The sequence below is a fragment of the Plectropomus leopardus genome, chromosome 7 (genome assembly GCF_008729295.1).
Source record: "Plectropomus leopardus isolate mb chromosome 7, YSFRI_Pleo_2.0, whole genome shotgun sequence".
NCBI lineage: Eukaryota > Metazoa > Chordata > Actinopteri > Perciformes > Serranidae > Plectropomus > Plectropomus leopardus.
In genome coordinates this window covers 13,027,699-13,047,894 of record NC_056469.1, presented here as the reverse complement: position 1 = coordinate 13,047,894, position 20,196 = coordinate 13,027,699, and the positions used below count along the sequence as shown (strand labels likewise).

General features: G+C 37.7%; 1 protein-coding gene across 1 annotated transcript in view; it reads left to right on the top strand.

Annotated features, from left to right (window-relative positions):
• The window catches only part of adcy2a (adenylate cyclase 2a), a 93,655-nt gene that overhangs the window by 10,975 nt on the left and 62,484 nt on the right, over positions 1-20,196 (top strand). The window contains exon 3 of the mRNA XM_042490759.1: positions 7,922-8,083. Within this exon, the coding sequence (XP_042346693.1) occupies positions 7,922-8,083 (162 nt within the window). The remainder of the gene's footprint in view (positions 1-7,921; positions 8,084-20,196) is intronic.

Below are 20,196 nucleotides of genomic sequence, written 5' to 3'. Positions count from 1 at the left end.
ATCAACGTGTTAATGTTCCGTTAGGTTTACCCATTTTGTAAGGGCAAATTTGCTGGTGTTACTGGGCACTAATACCAAAGAAACCAGCTGTCTTTGGCAAATGTTTTTGAATGAGACAGAATTTGAGAAGAAGAAATAAGTAATTAAAATTCATATGAAATCTTAGTTGAGGTGCCCATCAAGGGCTCTTCAAATTAACTCTTTCTCCAAAACTGCCAGTTAAGGTTTGTGTATGACATAAAGAGTATGAGATAATGATAATGACATACTTACCAGAAGAAAATGAGAAGACAAAGTGTTGAGATTATTAAAAAAATCACTTATGACAGTGGTTTGTTATGCAGGATGTGCTCATCATGCTTATCACAAGCATATAGCATGTCTGTTATTTCCCTCACTGAGTATAAAACCTTTTGAAGAGAACCTGGGTTTCTACTTCTGTGTCAGTCTGAGTCAGTTGTCAGAAATAAGAAAAGGGTTACATTAAACATATATTGGCAGAGTCTATGCTTATGGACTCTTTACTGTATACAGATTTGTTTTTAATTCAACACAAAAGAAAATTTAAATCACTGCACAAGGACTCCTTTTTTTTCTATAGACCGCCAATCAGCTAATGGAAATGAGTCAGTGTTACTTGTAAATCTCATTCAGTATTTGTGCAGTGATCATTCAAGATAAAAAAAATGTTAAGATCATGATACATTTCCTCAATTTTTCCTATCTCAAAACATTTTAGCAGTTAACAGTGATGACAATTTCTCATTGCTGTGTGCTGTATCTGGTATTATTAAATCCACAGTCGATTTTCCATACCAGAGGCGGACTTCTGACTGTCATTGACAATAAATTTTGATTTGATACTAAATAGATAAATGCTACACTGATATAGTCTCTGAAAGCAGACATAGCTTCTGTCTAAATATAGTGCTTCACTTCTTAAAAATGCAACACATGGGTATGCACCACAGTAAAATATAACAACATATGTTGATTTGTAAATGTGCAAATGATCCAAAATCTAACAACATATTTCTGCATATGTCAAGTAGAAGCTATTATGTCATAAATCTGTGGGAGGGAATCAGCTGGAAGAAGAGCTGCAGTTGAAGGGTGACAGAATAAGATGGGAGTGCAATGAAATGAGAGAGGATTACCACCGAAAGAAATTGACAAGGGAACAGTGCGACAGTTGGGGAAACACAACAGTACACAAAAGTCATTAATTATACTGTAATTGGTATATAGATTTTAGAGGGGTGAATCTAAAAGGTTAAATTGTCCAGTGCGTAGAGTCTTAGTAGCACAACATGCATGACTGCATGCATGAACCCTGATTTGATTCCTGCTGTAGGACCTTTGTTGCATCTCATACCCCTCTGTCTTCCATTTCCAGTCTGCTTCTACACTGTCATCTGTCCAATAAAGGCAAAAATGCCTCCAAAAATTGTCTTTTAACAAAAGTTCCCAGTGTCCTTTTCAACAGATAAAATCCCAGCAACATGTCACAGTAATAACTCGTTAAAGGAGAACTAAAATGACACCAAAAATACATACAGGTTACTTTTTATATAATTGATAACCTCATCTTGAATTGGTAAGATGAGGTCAGTAATGTGTAGTGTGATGTGGATGCTCAGTGATGCAGCTGTTTTAATAAACTTTTCTTACAACTTGCCCTTTTACATGCTGTTGATTTTACCACCCTTGACAGGCTAATGTGCATTATTTACAGATTTAATAAGATATTTTTTATGTTGTCAGTTACCCTTGCCAAAACAGTCCAGTGTGTATATATCTATATATATATATATATATATATATACACATATGACTTCTTCTCTGGTTCAGACTACTTGATATCCCACCTCTCATTTCAGTGTTATGTTTTTTTACTACAGTGGTATGAAGCCAGCTGTCAAAATAAATGTATTATTTGTGTTGACATCCTCACTGATAGCAAGACAGGAGGAGAACAGGAGACAGGTTACATTACAAACTGCACTTTCAGTACAGTACACTGTCAGGTAAAAGAAAAAGCACATAGGTTCAAAATATTTCCTCAGCTGTGTTACACTCACCATGCCCACTTTCCCAGTTAGTTTGCATACAGTACACCTTACATTTTTTAAACCTCAAATCAATTGGATGCTTATCCTCTGCCCACAAAGCCCTCTATGTTTGCTGACGGTAGGGAGATGGGCTTATCTGTGTGGTCCAGCCTCTACCCCTCACTGAGCGATGTCTGGACCCTGCCTTGTCTCCTCTGTGTCTTCACACACACACACACACACACACACACTCTCTCACTCCCTTGTGAGTATACAGCCAGCCTCATTAGGCTTCAGGACAGAAGAAGTGCGGAAAGCGGAGTTGGGGCGAAGGAAGAGGCCTGCCAGGTTGGACAGGAAATACAAGAAATAATGATAGAACAGAAGGGGTGATATAACGGAGAAAAGGAGGCAGAGAGAGAGAAGACACCGAGAGATGTAAGATAACGTGTGAAGAGGACGAGTAATTAAGCCATTTGCTTAAATCAGGTTGGAGTTTTGATTCAAGCACAGTGAAGAAGAATGTATTTTTGTGCTGAACTATTTAATTAATCCATGCCCAGATTGACAGTCGAAAATTACAAACCAAAAACTTTGTATATTTATAAAATGCATTTAATTATTTAATCATCTGCTCTATTAATGGCCAATTTGTCTTTTGCTTAGATTTAGTGAGTATAGCTGGAAATGAAAATTGCATATCTGTTCTTTTGTGGGGGTTAAATGGCAGACACACACACACACACACACACACACACACACACACACACACACACACACACACAGCATTGTAAATCTACTCTGTAAACTAATCTCTGCCACAGACAGTAGACTAAAAGCCTGATGTAATCTGACACTCCATCTCTATAATTTGTTTTATGAACCCTCCTCAGTGTCATTATCAAGGAAGTGATTCATGGGGCAGAAGCAGAGTTGACTACCATGATGGACCACAAAAAAAGCCTTGTCCAGTTAATTGTCAGAGAGATGGTCCTTATGTACTTGCTTTTACCATGCTTAAGGAAGCTCCTCACTGTTTTATTACTGCATCAAGTATTGAATATGCAGAGGAACTCAGCAGGTGTCCCTCCCACTGCAGCCTCTCCATTATCCGTGGTACAGTTTCATGATTCAGTTGTCGCATTGGATTTCAGAGCATTAATTTAGAAAAGGACTTTATGGACTCTAAGCAAATTATGTTGCTGTGGCAGATGACATTTGTCAGCAATTATCTGCTCTCTCTTGTATTAGGAAGTAAGTTAATACTTACTCCTCTTCTGACATTGTGAATAAATGACGCCATTCTTACTCATCCACGGAGGAGTCATATCCAGATGATCTGTTGCTTGTGGGTTCATATTCACTGAATTGTTTACAAACATACTCAAACTGGTGGTGTTTTAGTAGGTGCATTCTGCATCTGTTCTGACTTTGCACTTGCATCTATTCATTTTAAGATTTATTGTGCGTTTAGAGGATTTATGGCTCTGTAGTGATTTGACACAGTAAGTACAGGGAGCAGGCAGAAGAAAGCTGCAGCCAATCTAGTACTTTTTCCATAATCCTAACCCTGACCAAAAATCAGAAATACTTTAACCATTACTGTGTGTGCACCATGGTTTGAAATGAACTTTTTTGTCCATCTGCCATTGTGGCTGGTGGGTTCTACAATCTAACAGCCACTTAAGAGATTACTATTGTTTTTATGGCTGGTGAGTAAAAAAAAAAATCTAGAGCCACTGGCATATTTTAGTAGTGTTTGACTGGCGGCTGGTGCTAATTTTCAAACCCGCATTGTCTCGCAACAACCTCTAACATTCTTCACCTGTCCACTAGTCACCCATTTAGTTTGCTCACTCTTGCTAGTCACCAGACAGACCTCTCCACTAGGGTTGGGTACCAAACTCTTATAGGAGTACCAACCGAATTTCGACCTCGGAAGTCGCCCACAAAACTCTGGTTGTCTTCCATACTTTAGGTCACCTCAAGGCAGGGACAATGGAGCTTCTTTGAGCTGTCAGATTAAAAAAAAAAGGTGAAAGCGCCCCGTAGCTGGGATGCCATCCATGGAGCTCTGTCAGTATTGCAGCGCTGATAGTTTTGGTCAGTGTGGTCCATTTTCTTTTAGATTTAATTTCAGAAATGGCCTCACATCACTGCTGTTTGTGATAATGTTTTTTAAACAACACAGCAAGAGAGATGAGCAGGAACACAAACACACACACACACACACACACACACACACACACACACACACACACATCAGAAGACAGACACTTAGCTCTGTGTGATCAAAAATGAGCAGGGTAACTTGTTGACTGCCAGTTGTTGAAAATGTATTTTTGTTAGTAAAAACAGAGTGAAGTAAAAAGGGTAATGTTGGATACCAAAGTCAAGGTACTGGTATTGGTGTATTTGTGAACAGTTACAGTACTTAACCTTACTATCCACAGCTGAGTTTAATTTTGGTGTTTGCTCCACGCTATAAGTAGATCATGCTCTCTGCTTTGCCATATTGTTAATGCTGCACTGCAACAGCTTTTCAGTAAACAGCTTTGATAACTTAGCATTCGCATTTGGATCCTAACTTCTCTTGCTAATATTGCTGAACCGTGACAATGTAAGAACAAAATAAGACCAATTAAAGCGCGGTCAGGCAGTTTCTGATTAGAAGATCAGAAACTGTTCTTTCTTGGGTTGCTGTAATTGCAATCACAACTGCAATTCTCCAAACCAGACCTACACACAGACAGGAAGAGCGAAAATGAATGTAGCCTGATATTTACTTTTGCTTTCAAAGTCGTAGTCCAGTAGACAGCTAATGTTGTTTCCTGTTACTTTCTAGTGAGGCATTTAGCATACTGCCGTTCTTACTGGTGCAAGGCTGGTGAGAGGTGTGAAGGCAAGAATAGTGTACTTTTTGTAAGTCTCAGATATTTTGCACCACCCTTGCTTGTTTAAAGAAAGAAACCCAGAACATACCTTTCCACTGGATACTCAATTATATTTTCTGTCACACAGGAGGGATTATTGTGGGGAGCTAATGGTTTATGCAGTCATGTAAACGGCTTAAATAGAAGTAAAAATGGAAATGCCAGAGTGCAGATCTATAAAGATAAGCTTCACTGATTGTGAAAAAGGGACAGTTGTTGCAAAGGTTGTGCTGAGGGGCTGTACAGTTTGATGGCCAATAAGAGATATTGCCTGCCCAGAGATATGAATTAGTACAAACTAATAAAAGAAATGGTTACATATGTGAGTTGACACCTGGAAGTGGGATCCTTTCCAATTATTGTTTGCTTTTACTACGGTAATAAAATAATAAATATAATAATAAAGGGCTGTCTCGTCAATAGCATTGTTCCACAGAGGAAAGGAGGTATAGACCTGGCAATTAAACACAGCTGGTTAACCAAGCCAGCCATTCCTTTCTCGTGTACAAGGAATTATATGCTGCATGGTTTACTTTGTGGCTTTTGGGACAAATTAAAATTCTCCGAAAGCCTCAGGGCAATATATGTATTTATAAGAAGGCTGCAGAATTTCATACTGAGTGAAATAATATCAGGCTCCCAAGACCAATTTCACTGTTAAGTTATCAGTGCTTCACTGCCTGCTAGCAGTCATATGCGCTGTTTATCTTTAATTAGTCTATTTGGTCTCATGCATCATGATTGAGTCAAATTAGTCACAATTTGTCATGTACACACTAAAAAGTATAAAAAAACATCATCACGTTATCTATGTGACAGTTCAGCACTGCATCAGTCATTTGAAAAGAGGAGCTTTTACAATGGGAAACATACAGAATATATCATTAAGAATGTTGTGTACTGTATATGATAATGTTTTCTAATTTAAAAATTAATGTCACTGTATTTCACATTGTTATTATTAATGCTTTGAAACAGCATAGACACCAAATATTTATCCTCCATATTAGATTTAGAGCCCTATGATGGTGCTAATGCAACATGCTTTGTCCAACAGTCAGATATTAATAATAATATTTAATATGATGGTCTTCATTGAGAGTAACAATTTATGTGGTGCCATTCTCAGAGAAATTGCTGGGACCTTTCTCTCCATTTTGGCCAAGCTACACTTTGAACACTTGAAGTAATCTTAGCAGTAATGGCTTGTTTTGAGTGGCCTTCTGTTTTTCATTTGTTAAAAAACAATAGATGGACCAGCTGACATTATGAGGGCATGTCTAACAAATTCTTTACTGAAAGGTTTTCTTTGTATTCTGATTCCTTTTTAGCCCCACAGTGCAGTAAAATACTGGCAAAGGATTGCAGCTGTTCTCTAGTGGCAGTCATGCAGGGAATTGTGGTAAGAGTGATATATTAGGTTGTCAATAAATCAAGGTGCTACTGGTAATTTATGAAAAGATCATACTATACTCGGCAGTGAGTGACACCCAAGGTTAGTATTATGGATGGGATACAGCTTAAATGATGCCATATTTGAAATGTACAACAATCAATGGAACATTGAATGTATGTGACCTGGACGAATACAAAGAATAAAAGCAAGAGATTTTTAGAATGACTTCATCTTAATTTCCGAATCGGTGGTTCAAAACCCTAACTAATCACATTGCTACATTTTTTTTAAAGCCAAGGTAATTGTATTTATTATTGTACTACATGTACGTAGATGAAACTTTATAATTTTTGTTAAAACAAGGTCTGTTGTATTGTATGGGTGTGTATGTCAATGTGATTGTTTATTTAGGTGGGGCCACAAATCAAAGTTCAGAGTTTGCAGTGTACCCAACGTGTGTTGATAACACAAACATTAGACCTAATCTGGTACGTTATGTCTTAAAAGAGTGGAATAGAGTGATTAAAACTCTAACAATCACCTACAATAATAGTGTGCGAAAAACAAACAGGGACGCTCCCCCTGGTATGAGATCTTAATTGGCTTCTCAGCCGACAAGTCATTAATGTAATTTAGTGTTTCAAAAGAAATGCAGAAGTCATATTCCTTATTTTAGCACAATTTAAAAACATAAACAAAAGGAAACAAATGATCCTTTGATAACTGCGATTTGCATTCACTACCATAGTCAGCCATTTAGAATGTAGCAGCGTAGAACTGCATGTTAGTCACCCAAGCTTAAACAGAAGAGGTACTGTTATTCATTTGCTCTCCCTCTCTCTTGATTTCCTGTCCTCTCTCCATCTCACCACCCCCCATACCCTAACCCAGCTTTCCAACTGGCCCTGCAAACAACCCAGGAAAGGTTAACTGGCACCTGGCTGCAGCCTGTGAGAACACTAGCCCCTTTCTATCCATGCACAGCAGCAGATGAGCTGCTTTAACCCTACAGCAGAAGGTGTATTTAAAAAATGTGTGTGTAGGTAATTGTAGGTGTGTGGAGCTTGGGTAAAAAGGGAAGCACTCTACATGCTACATTAGAGGTGTGAGGTTTGAAGTGTAAGAGCTGATTGTCCCATTTTCTGCTTGTTGCAATCAAGAGAGCTGAGGTGAGCTAAAGGCACTAAGCATGTTACAGTGAATCGACTGTTTACTGCACAACTCTTTCATGGCAAAAAATATACATTCCTTCCCCCCATTTTCTTTCATAATTCAGTGTCTAAGTTAATATCGAATACTTATCTGAGCCGGCCTGATTTTTATATTCTTCACCTGTGCGTATCTAAACTTCATTTTAGCAAGCAGCGTTGGTGGTAATCAGACGTAGGTCATGCTCTTTCTTTCCCCACAGGACTGTCAGCACTGATATTTTATTTCTGTCTGTATCTTCTTTTCATCCATCTCTCTTGCTCTCTTTCTCATTCTCTCTTTGCCACTTTCCTCTGCAGGTGTGTTATACGTGTCTCTCTCTCTCTCCACAGGTGTCATTCTTCCTGTTCATTGTGTTTGTGGTTTACACCATGCTGCCGTTCTCTATGCGGGACGCCATCATCGCCAGCGTCCTGACCTCCGTCTCTCACACCATTGTGTTGGGTGTCTGCCTGTCTACCACAGCTGATCGCATGGAACCAGTAGTGTGGCAGGTAAGGTAAAGAAACATAAGTGTGGGTTTATAGAAGAAGACACATTGATATACAATAGAGATTGGCTAACCACGAAAGTATACACACACCACAGTGTGCTTGAAGTCAACACAATTAATTTATTTATTAATCATTATTAATTAGTGACTTGACTAGTGTATAATTGGGTGTCACAACAATAACACTTGCTTTCTTGCCAAGGGTTAAAAGGAGGATTAATAACACCCTCAACTTGTAGTTGGAGTCAGCAGCCATTTAAAATGGCTTGTCTTGGTTTAGCATAAAGACTGATAACGGGGGATAACAGCCTGGCTCTTATAATTAGGCATAGAGTGGTGTAGTTGTGAGTCCTAAAATGCGGATGTCCATTAGGCTTTTAGCCTTGGTGGAGACGTTAACATTGTGTGACCGTGATGTAGTTCGTGTATAGCCTTACAATAAAAATGATACAAAGAAATGGTAGTCATTTTCCAACATTCAGTAGACCTGTATTTTCACGTAATAGTCATTAAAAACAAGTAAACCACCAGAAAAAAGTTTTTGCTATGTGTGGCCATAATCAATAAAAATTCCTTCTTAGTTCCCTGTATAACTGGCTATTGGTGCTCTATACCTTAAAGGTACTGACCAGATTAACTCAGGACCAAAAATAGTATGAAAAGTTCTCTGGTCAAACAATACCTGCATTCAATTTCTTTTCTTTCAGAATCTAGAAAGAAATGGCTATTTGTGTTGTTTTGGTTACAAGCAAGCGTTTTTTTAATTTAATGCAATGTCGTATTGGCCGACTACAGCAGCGACTGCAACCCAGGCAATCTGTGGCGTGGTGATCGAGCGCAGTCGATTTGATGGAGTTAGCTGTTCAGCTGTTCAGTTTAGATGGCAGCAGAGTGTTTCTAAGTATACTTATGCTACACACCTGTGACATTTTAAGCAACTAAATGCATCCATGATGGATATTGTATGAAGAAAAAAAACAAAAGGTAACAAATAAAGTACTCTATTGGTATCTGTCTGTCTTTAAGGGTATGCCTATTTGTTCTGGTATTATAATTTCTTAAACAGTACCCGGCCCTAAATCCCTGTAGAGGTTTACGTGTCTTCACATCTCTGTGAGCACTGCTTTCCAATAGACACCGATGGGGCCCACTGTAGCTAACATACACACACAAAACTGTGTCATACTCTGCAAACAGCCATCCCGCTACCAGCAACCAAAATGCAGGTTGAGTTTTCTATCAGGGGTTTATGAAACATATAAACATACTCTGTGTGTTTATTGTCAGAATATCAGCTTGTTACCTTTATATATTGTTTTAGTTAGACATAGCTACACTACATCCTGTTGTATTCATATTTCCTGAGAATTTTAATCACTGTTGTTTTGTTTTATTATCCATATTGAATCTTTATGGAATTGTTTTTCCTTTCCAGACATTTAATGTTTCCCCATTGTGCTCATTTCTGGTCATTTTAACCATACAGTCTGTATTTTTTAGCAAACAAACAAATGTGACCTTTAAACTAACACTGATTTAGCATAGCATGTGAGCGATAGAAATTCTAATGTGCTTTTTACACTTTATTAAAAGGTCACCCTATTTCCAGCAGTATTGCAGTTTCAAGCACAAAATGTTCAGGCAGTTGGCATGTGCTGGAAAAAGAAAGATAGACCAATATCAAGAAGCCAGTTATCAGGCTAATGCAGACTTTATTAATTTGAGCATATTGAGCACATTCAAACCTGATTCAAAAACTCAAAAGACCTACAGCAAATTAATGACAAAGTAATGTATAAAGGAAACAACATTGGTTAAAAAAGCATGTCACAAAAGCCACACCTTACTGATAATCATAGATTTTAAAGTCCAGGATGCAATTTTACATTTCAGAGCCACAGGGCATTTCTTTTGTACAAAGAGGCCTAGTAGTTGTTATAAGGCCTTTGCTATGTTTTCATGTGGACCTCAAGTGGTCATGAGGTCAAGTGACCTCCTTGTTCAGTTACAATGTGACTGTTTTTTTTTTTTTGTTTGTTTGTTTGGGTTTTTTTTTACACAATATTGAATTTATCATTAACAGTTATTCATCCTAATGTTACAATTTATCTATCATACCATATGACTTGATTTGTGACCTAATAATTGATAGCCTGTGTTCAGCAGTCCAGTCTTCTGGGGAAATATGCTGATTGAGAGAGCTTTTAAGACTTCTTCAAGCATGAGGACAAAAATAACTTCTCTTAAAGAATAAATCAAAAGAATAATTTACATAGTTTGGTAAGATAAACAGCTCTTTGACATAACAGGAAAACATTTCCTTTGCTCTATGGACTTACATAATTATGCATGTGATGACAGTCAATATTAGTGCTTGTGCAGCTAGAGCTCTGTTCCATTACTCTATGATGATTCTTATGCCTGTATTTTCATCTCTATTTTCATCCCATATTTCTAAACCATCACAAACATTTTCTGTTGCGTCTGTGAACTCTGCCGTGATGGCCTGTTATTTGGGCCACTTTTCTTTCGTAAGTAACTGTAGCATGGGCATATGGGCATCTGGACAGCCTGGGGCTGTAAACTACATGGCCACTATCTGCCAGCTCCTCGTGTGCATCAGGTCAGTTTCCATGTCATCATAATTTCAGTGGAAAATTTGCCAGAGAGGAGTATCCTTTAGGAGAATCTCTGTTGTAGAAATGTTGGTTATCAGGAAAGTGTAAAAGCATAAAGAGGATTTTTGGAGACATTAATTTGTTTCTAATTGAATTATAGAACAATAAATTAATATGCTTCTTCCATCATTAAAATGTTAACAAAACAACAAAAAAAGAATGCATGTTTTGGAATTTCTTCAGAGTAAGGAACTAAAAAACCCTTCTATCCATCAATAAAAGAATATATATAAGAAGGGTGCAATTCTTTAATAAGACAATAACACACAATGGCAGCTGAATTAAAATATAGTATGTAATTATTATGCCATTATGTGATAGAGGATAACATTGAGAAATTAGACTTAACTTATGAGGCAGTGTCATTGTCAGTGACAGCTGAATAGCTCAAAGACACAAAACACTACAAAGTTTGATGGACAAAGATACTTAGATTGAAGGATAATGAAAATTGATGACAGAAATAGATAAGGAAATTTAAGACAATAGAGATGACATAACAAAAATAACCATTGTGACCAGCATAAAGGAGCAGAACACATGCATTACAAATCAAAAAGAATTTAAATAAAAAAAAATGTAAATAATATTTACCAGGTATAAAAAATACCAGGTAATTAAACTAATATATTTCAAATTTGATAGGCCAAAATATGAGGTATAAAATTCAGAGTAGACATCCGGGAACCTAAGGGAACGCAGTTAATTCTAGATCATGTTACGCTCCATCGGTCATGTGACGTACATGCAGCAAGGCTGCCAGCTCATGTTGCAACTATGGCAACAAACAGGAGCAAAGGCTATTAATTTTAAAATCTGATGGAACAGATTTACTTGCGTAGGATTTTTTTTTTCAAGAAAATGGAGAGAGAAAGAAAACAGAACACTTTAATTTATAATTGTAAATGAAGACTGTAATGCCTTTTATTTCCCTCTGCTAATGATTTTTTTTTTGTTAGTGGCTATTTTCTTTTACCTGTGAGAGATGATTGACAGATGTATTAGGAAGACATTCCCAACATTTTGTACAGTGTGTGTGTGTGTGTGTGTGTGTGTGTGTGTGTGTGTGTGTGTGTGTGTGTGTGTGTGTGTGTGTGTGTGTGTCAGTTTAGAAAGGCATTGTTGGGATGAGACAGATTGCTGCTCAATCGGCAGTCAAGATGGCATGCTGGGCTAGATATGACTTTGCCAAGGTTTGAAATGCTCACTAGTAAACACATTCCGCCAAATCCTGGCTGCTGATGTTTGGTTATCAGTATTTCATTTTTTGTCAGTTTGATGACTCTGCTAAGGGTCAAGTCTGTATATGTGATTACGATGATTACAAGGGATGAATTGGGCATTATTCAGGTGGAAATACAGCATGTGTGTACAGCATCTGGAGTCAAATGAAAGCCAGCCATGCCATAGCTTGAAAGCAGTTAAAACTAGTTCAGAAAGCTGTTTCTGAGATGAAATTGTCTGTGATGATACTTGACTTTCCCTAGGTTTCCCTATGTTGAGGATTTTTATAAAACAGGATTTTAATCATTACACTTATCAAATAATTCAAGCTCCTTTTACCTGTCATTTTCGTATCCGACACTACTGCAGCATAAGTCTCATTGTTATGTTGTGTTAGACACATAGATGTACATGTGTGCCATGTGGCTAAGACACAAAACTGAGAATCAGACCCAGTTATGCAATCCAAATTAATTTATTTACAGGCGTTACAGCCAATCCTGTGGAGCAATACGTGGAGCAATGTTCTAATATTTACAATTAATTTACAAAGCATTCCAAAACTCATTTTAGGCAAGTACTTTGGAATTCCAATATAAATGCTGGTCTGTCATATGAACACTTAAACAAATAACTCCACGCATAAAAAGAAAAAACACCCTTGAGGAAACCAGGCCTTAATGATCATAATCAAATGATCTTTCTGTATCTCAGCTGTATCTGTAGCTCTGAATGACTGATATCTGTCTTTGACTCTGAAACATGCAACACAGTGGTGCTGCTGTCAGTATTCCAAACTAACTGCTAATGTACAAAGGCATCTGAGTAATTTACCACTAATTATTTTATGAACCATGATTTGTTCCTTGAGATAAGACCTTGGATTTCCATTCTGTTGTGGGCCAAATTTGATCAGAAGCCTTTTTGGCATGAAGCTGGGAAACTGCTAACAGTGTATTTCTATTATGCAAGCTGCTCTGCATACATGCATATGCACTTTGCATTTGTCCCACTTTCCCTAATGAAAAGTTTTCGAATTTATTTATTTATTTATTTAAATAAAATGAAGAGCTGGACTGTTGTATGGCAATAGGGCTGTGTTTTGTCTAAAACTGTTCAATACAATATGCATTGACGTGCAGGGTAGTATTTCAATACTGTAAATAAGGTGATGCACTGCGATTTTTTAAAATCTAGTATTAGGAAGACTGTCAATGCTAGCCATATACCCTTTATGAGAAGTGGCTGAAGATCGATTATAACACTGAAGGATCTAGTGTTTGGGGGTTTAATCAACACAAAACAAACCACTGCCACAAATCTTGTTAACTATTAAATTAAAAACTGATAGTTTTTTGTTAGAATATATATAGTGTAACAAAACATAGTGTTGCAGTAGTCAATTGTGTCAATATTTTATTACACCCCTAATGGCAATATTGGATTTTTATGATTTTTGCATCTATATATTGAAGTAACTTAAATTGTCAATTGGACATGTATCCATTGACAGCTTCTCAGTTGTTTTTCCAAAAAAGTAATTTTATTATGATATGTCTCAATATTAGTATTTGAAATTATAAATACTGTCAGAGAGGATTTTATCCATATTTCCAACTCCTTGTGTGCCGCATGTGTGTCTTTGTCTTTGTTTGCCTACTTTATATTTGTGCTTTTGTGTGTGTCAGATGGAGAGAGTGAATCCATGCATTTTCCTCTTTTGTGTCTCTCTGGCAATATGCCAGTTTTGGTTCAACCCTTTGTGTCGAGACAGGCTCCGGCTTACATGCTCCTTTTAAGATAAGAGCAGCAAGGTTGGGCAACAGAATGCTCCAAGGCTTATGTGTCAGAGGGTAACTACTGTACAACGGCTATGAAAACCTCTCCAGCTTTCTCAGCTTTCTATGTAGCATTTGCCAAGGTGAGGCTGATGGATTTGTAGCACTACAACTTGCTGTTCAATCAGATGACAATTTGGCTTACCTGCTTTATTCTGACCTCCCTGAAGAGTTACATCTGGTCAGACATCATATATATACAGTTATGTCCAAAAATATGAGCACCCTTGCATTTTTAATAACACCTACCACACCAGAGTTTTCAGAAATTTGTGAAATTAAACATCTTGTGGTGTTTGAAGAGAAAAAAAGATCACAAGAATAACAGAAAAAAGCTGGGGAAAAATATACTGAATCCTAGCTTATTCAGAGAAATCTAAAAAATGGCCATGAAATTTTCTGCAGCTTTTTAGAAATTGCAAGAAATAAATGGATTCGAAACAGATGATTTACCTTGAACTCACTTTTGGTGAGCCACAGGTGCCTGCAATCTAGTAATTGCTCATTCAACTAGTTTAAATGCCGCAAAGTACTCATTCTGCTGTTTTGTGTCACCATGTGTACCACGCTGAGCATGAAGAAAAGAGAAAAAAGCAGAGCATTGTCTAAGGAGATCAGAGGGAAGATTGTAGCCAAGCATGGACAAATCTCAAGCCTACAAGTCCATCTCCAGAGACCTTCATTTTTGTGTCTTCTGTGCGCAAAGCAAGAAGGGGCCCACTCGCCTGTTCCTGGAGATGGAGAACAAGACAGAACAGAACGCATGAGTACAGTCGACAAAAGATTTCTGCAAAGGATTGTTCAAGATTTCTGCAAAGGACCTTGGGCAACCGCAAAACAAATTCAAGCTGACCTTTAGACTCAAGATACTGCCATTCAAAATGCAATCTCCATCCCCAACTCAACAAAACAGGGTCCCATGGAAGAAGATTTAGGAGGACCCCACTGCTGAGAGAGACAGAGGAAATCCAGTTCATCCAATCTAATCCAACTAGAGCTTTTTGGTAAATCTTATAACGTCTTTACAGGAAAAAAATTGAAGCTTTCAGAAAAAATAACACGATACCAACAGTCAAAAATTGAAAGGTTCCCTGATTTTGCTTTGCTGCCTCTGATACGGGGTGTCTGGAATCTGTGCATTGTGAAATCTGGAGATTACCAGGGTATTTTGGAATACAATATTCCACCAAGTGCTGAAAAGCTTCATCTCCATTGAAGGTCTTGGGTCCTCCAGCAGGACAATGACCCAAAACACACATCAAAAAGGACCATGGGTGGGCCATAAGCCTCAGCATATGGCTGAGGCTTCTGTAGCAGCGGCCCAGGTTCGAGTCCAACAGCAGTGATTTTATATAGTGAAGGATGACTCATCTGACCGTATCACTTTTTTCCGACATCTCTGTAGAGCAGTGCCTGTGGTTTTTGCACCACTGAACTCTCAGATGTGCATTCACGTTTGTACTTAGAGGATTATGTTCTGCAACCCTACAGTACAATCCATTTGAAGACAGACTACCCTTGCTAACATATTCTGATAGCGTCCTGAATTGACATGTCAGTCACCTGGGGAAGAGAGGCTCTTCTTTTATTCGTCATGTTTTGCACTAATGCACGAGCATCGTGGTCATCACATGTGAACTGTCAACTGACCCTATTTATTGATGTCTTTACCTTAGCTCTAAATGTTACTGTTAGTCTTTGACAGAAGCTCCTGACAACTGTGGCCCAACAATGAACCTTCTTTGAAAGTCTTAGATCTTTTCCTCTTACCATCTTAATGCAAAATCAGAATAAGCTGGGCCTGCTTAGTATTTTTGTGAATGCCACAGAGCATTATTGGATGTTAATAGCTTAATGGTACCGTGCAGTGCACCTGTGTGGAAGCATCTACATTTGTTATGATGCTCCACTCATTTTTTTCAGGTTTTTTCTTTAATTTGTCACCCTTCTAAATATAGTATAAGCACCTCTAAAGATAGTGTTTTTTTCTACAGCTAGACTACAGCTAAACAGGCTAAAGGCAAAGGCTGCTGTCAAACTACTTATTTTGATAGACAAACAACTCAGACCCAATGGTCAATCCTTACATTTGAGTTTTAGACTTGTTATTTTGACTGCACTGCAACTTGAATTGTAAATAAAATGTAGCTCTTACTACATTTCCATTAATTGCTTACAGAGTTGTGTATGTTAAGGTCACTGGTTCAGATATTGTAATCCGCAGGGAAGAAGTTGATGGAGAAGGTTAATGAGAAATTCTGGGCTAACCCTGAAAGAGCTGCAGTTGTTTAGAGGCACTAGCACTGTGAGACTGCAACAAAAAGGGGCAGTTACTTTTGTTTTAATTCTTATATTCATACTAACAATTGTTGATCTACACATGTGCATCCCATAACTATTCTAGTAGTGAGGTTCGGGTTCGGGTAGACTCCTGTTTGTACCAGGCAGATTTGGATTATCTTTAACTCAGACACAATTTAAAAAAAACCAAAACAAAACATATTGTCTTATGGAAATGAAATAGTATATTATTGCTCAAGCACACCATGAAGACCCTTTAAAGGATCTGTTTTGTCATTTTTGTAATATACTTGTTTGCTTTCTAGCTGAGAGTTGGATAAGAAAATCCACCACATCTGTACAGTAAATGTGAAGCTAGCACCAGCAGACAGTGTCTCCCCTGGTTGCTTGGTAACCCCACGGTGACAACAGGACTCCAGGAGGGGACTGTGCCTGGCTAAGAAACACACAAAGCCCCATTTTTTACACTATGAGTATTGAGTGGATGAGACTGTTTCCCCGTTTCCAGTCTTCCTGCTGAGCTCAGCTAACTGGCTGCTGGCTACATGTTTACCATAGACGTGCAAGTGGTAATAAGCATATTTCCCCAAAATGTCACATTATTGCCATGGAAGCCCTCTCGTGCATACATAGACACATTCCCTAACACACATGGTCACATTCAGTATGAATGCATTTGTGGGCTGTTTGACTTTTCATTGACTTTCGTTTCAGATCATTTAAATATTTCACACTCAGCGATTTGTAGGAAAAAAACAGCAATACCAGTCTATCCCAACTGAGATTTGTAAATGTCAGCCATTAAATGTCCACACTCTTGCGCATTGCTCTAGTATGCATACAAACTGCCCAAGGAGTATTAAGTGAGAAGGAACCATGCTGACATCTCCACTTTGTCAAGTCCATTAAACTTTACACTGCAGGCTCATTGGAGTCTTAATGAACCAGCTCATTTATAGAGGAGGTGAAAGCTCCCTGTTGGGTCCAAATTTATGTGCATGTAATATTTAAAAATATTTAATTAAACTGTTCCTTGCATGGAGTGTGTACAACAGTGATTTATTGCTACATTAGTATATTGGTCATTTCTGTTACGTAAAGGTGGGAAGAATGATGATGGCTTCTCAATGTAAGAATTTTAACAAGTCTTATTATTTCTACAGAATTCTGCTTTACAACCATTGAATGCACTTAAAGGATAAAATATGGATATTGTTACAAGGGTCCCTTATTTTCAAGTTGTTAACTATTTTCAATAAAGGTATGTGTAAAACTTTGTAATATTCTGATTTTACTCCAACTGACATTAAACTTAGTGACTTGATTGGCTTCATAGAAATTCAGAAAATGTGCCTTATATCGCAGCCTCCTCTCTCAGACCCCAGACAACTTTCATTTGCATTCTTGTTATTAATTGTTGAGTGTTAGCTCATAAATAATTCATCACAGCACTCACACTCTATTTAAGCAATCTCTGATAGACTTTCAAATAGACTCAGCTGTTGCATGTTACACATATCACCTGTTTGAGGGAAAGTAGGGCTTCATCTGAATCCAAATGAAAATGTTTTACCTTTGCTGACCTGACTTTCATTAGTTTCTCATTTCTTCTCACTTTTATTTGAAAATAGAGTAAACTCATATGTTTTCATTTATATGTCACCTAGGATTTAGATTTCCAACTACATTTCTCTCTTGAGAATTGTAGTGGGAAGAGTCACAGTCAGCTATGCTTGCGGTAATTTCTGCTGAAGGGATCATAAATAGAAGAAAAAAAACTTAACTGAGGTACTGGAGTGATTAAACTATCAAAATGAATGAAGAAAGCACCCACCCCCCCAAATCTGTGAAAATATCTATAATAAACAAGCTTTCAGTAAGAAACACTCAAGGCATGAACAGGTAGCGAGTGCAGCAGTGCTGTTGAAGGTATCATGAAAGCACATCTGTTGGATATCTTTTGCCAACAAGTCATTAAAACAGGACTCACCTCCATGCTGATCTTAGATCCTTGTCTTGCCTTATTCCCAGTAGTATAACAGCCATAATAGCCCACATAGGGATCAGCTCTCTGTTTTACTTAATCCCAGAATTCACTAGTGGGGCTCAAAGCCCTTTAGAGGCCATCCTCACCTAACCTTGCTGTTATCTGTAATTTGGTACCAGCGAGGTACGGATGATTCACACAGCCAGCAGATTCACACAGCTGACCTTTGAGATGACCTGGATTGCTGTCAGTGTCTTGTCTAACAGATGTCAGATAATAGAGCTGCACCCAGGTCTAACTGAATATCAACAGTGGGACACTTAAATGATTTTATATGTGATTTGCTAGATCAGGGGTTTGTCAAACATATAAAATCGGTATGTCATGTTTAAGCTTTTTGAAGCATATTGGAAATATACCAGACTTTAGTTTTTCTAAACAAATCTAATAGATCAGGTATAAAGTATGACCACTTCAAAGAAATCCTCTGTGTCCTCAGAAAGCAGAGAGTCAAACTTTAGTAAGAGCCAGTTTCTTAAATCCAGTGAATTAATTGTCAATCGACCACGAGCTAGACTCCTTTTCACCACCTCCACCCTCAGTGACCACAAAAAAAGCGGCAATTTGCCTCTAATATCACATTAGTTTTGAGGACTACAAAATTGCAAACAGGTACTTCTAGCTGATTTTTGAGCTGTCTAGTGAAACTGTTTTTTAACTGACACAAAGACAGACTGAATGGGTAACTGGATTATTAGTTAATCATGAGGATGCTTTAATGTTATATAAAGTGAGATTATAAAATATTGCATAAATATATGGGTTGCTGAAAACCCTTTTTATATAGCAGCTTACAAAGGCAACAGTCCATCCTCTTGTGCCTGCTTACAGTCATTCAGTGCACTTGTCTGCACCCCGTGCTCTGAACATAATTCTGTAACACAAAGTTCAGACTGTTTTGTCAGGCTTTCTATGGAGAATGAGCCGTCGTGAACTAAGCCAGGCTTGCAAATGTATTGCCTTCAATTTGGGAAAAAGAACTGTCAGTGTTTGCAAATGTGCAGAGGTGATAATAAATTCAGTGGACAGCTAGAGGGATGTCTGTCCCAAATACAGTTGTGAACATAAACCCAGCCAGCAGACCTCACATGCACCTGGCCTCTGCCCCCCATGTTTGCTTTTGTCAAATAAAGGAGAGGCAGATACATTTACAGTGTTTACATTCATATATTTATTTAGAACAGTGTGTGTCTTAGCATACAGATCAGATCCTGTTTTCTCATCAATATTGTGTTCATTTGTTCTCATAGTCAAGAGTTATTAGTTGTTTGATTGGTATTTCTGATTGTACATTTTATAGTTGATATAAAACACGTAATAAGCTGTCCTGATAAATAATCATAATCTTGTTGATATTCAAGATAGAACATGACTAAGTGTCATCATGGTTTGCTAAAGGAGACTTTGTAAGCATTGATGCTGATGGTAGAATTGGAAAATAATATTTGTGACCATATATGAAAATAATATTTGTGATCTGCAAGAGGTACTCAAAAGTATAGCTACTTATAGGCCTATGTGTGTGTGTGTGTGTCTGTCTATTTGTTCTTGCCTTGGCCTGGCTTGCAGCTGTAAAATATACTGATGAAATGCTTTTTAGTGGAAACAGAAATATTCACAGATGTAGGTTTCCTGTTTTAAAATGTCTGATATGAAACTTTTAAAACAATTACTACTACCCTTGTTGTCTACTGGCAGTTCACTGTTAGAATTACATAAACCAAACAATTCACATAAACTTCTGTGAGCTAAAAAATACATGACATTGGCAATTTTATACTTCTGTTTGAGTGTTTTTACTGAAATAAAGTATTTGTTCTTTGTGCAAAAGGTTACAGGCTTAATGTCCCCTAATGTAAATCTGCTGGGCACATTTACGTCAGAAAAGAGAGAGCAAATTGCCAGTGGTCAGGGTGTCAAGAAGGTCACCATTATGTTGGAAAGGAGGACAGAGTGAGAGTGAAAGGGAAACAGGTGAGAATGACACAAGGCATAGGAATGAGAGAGAATGGGAGCAAAAGTGACA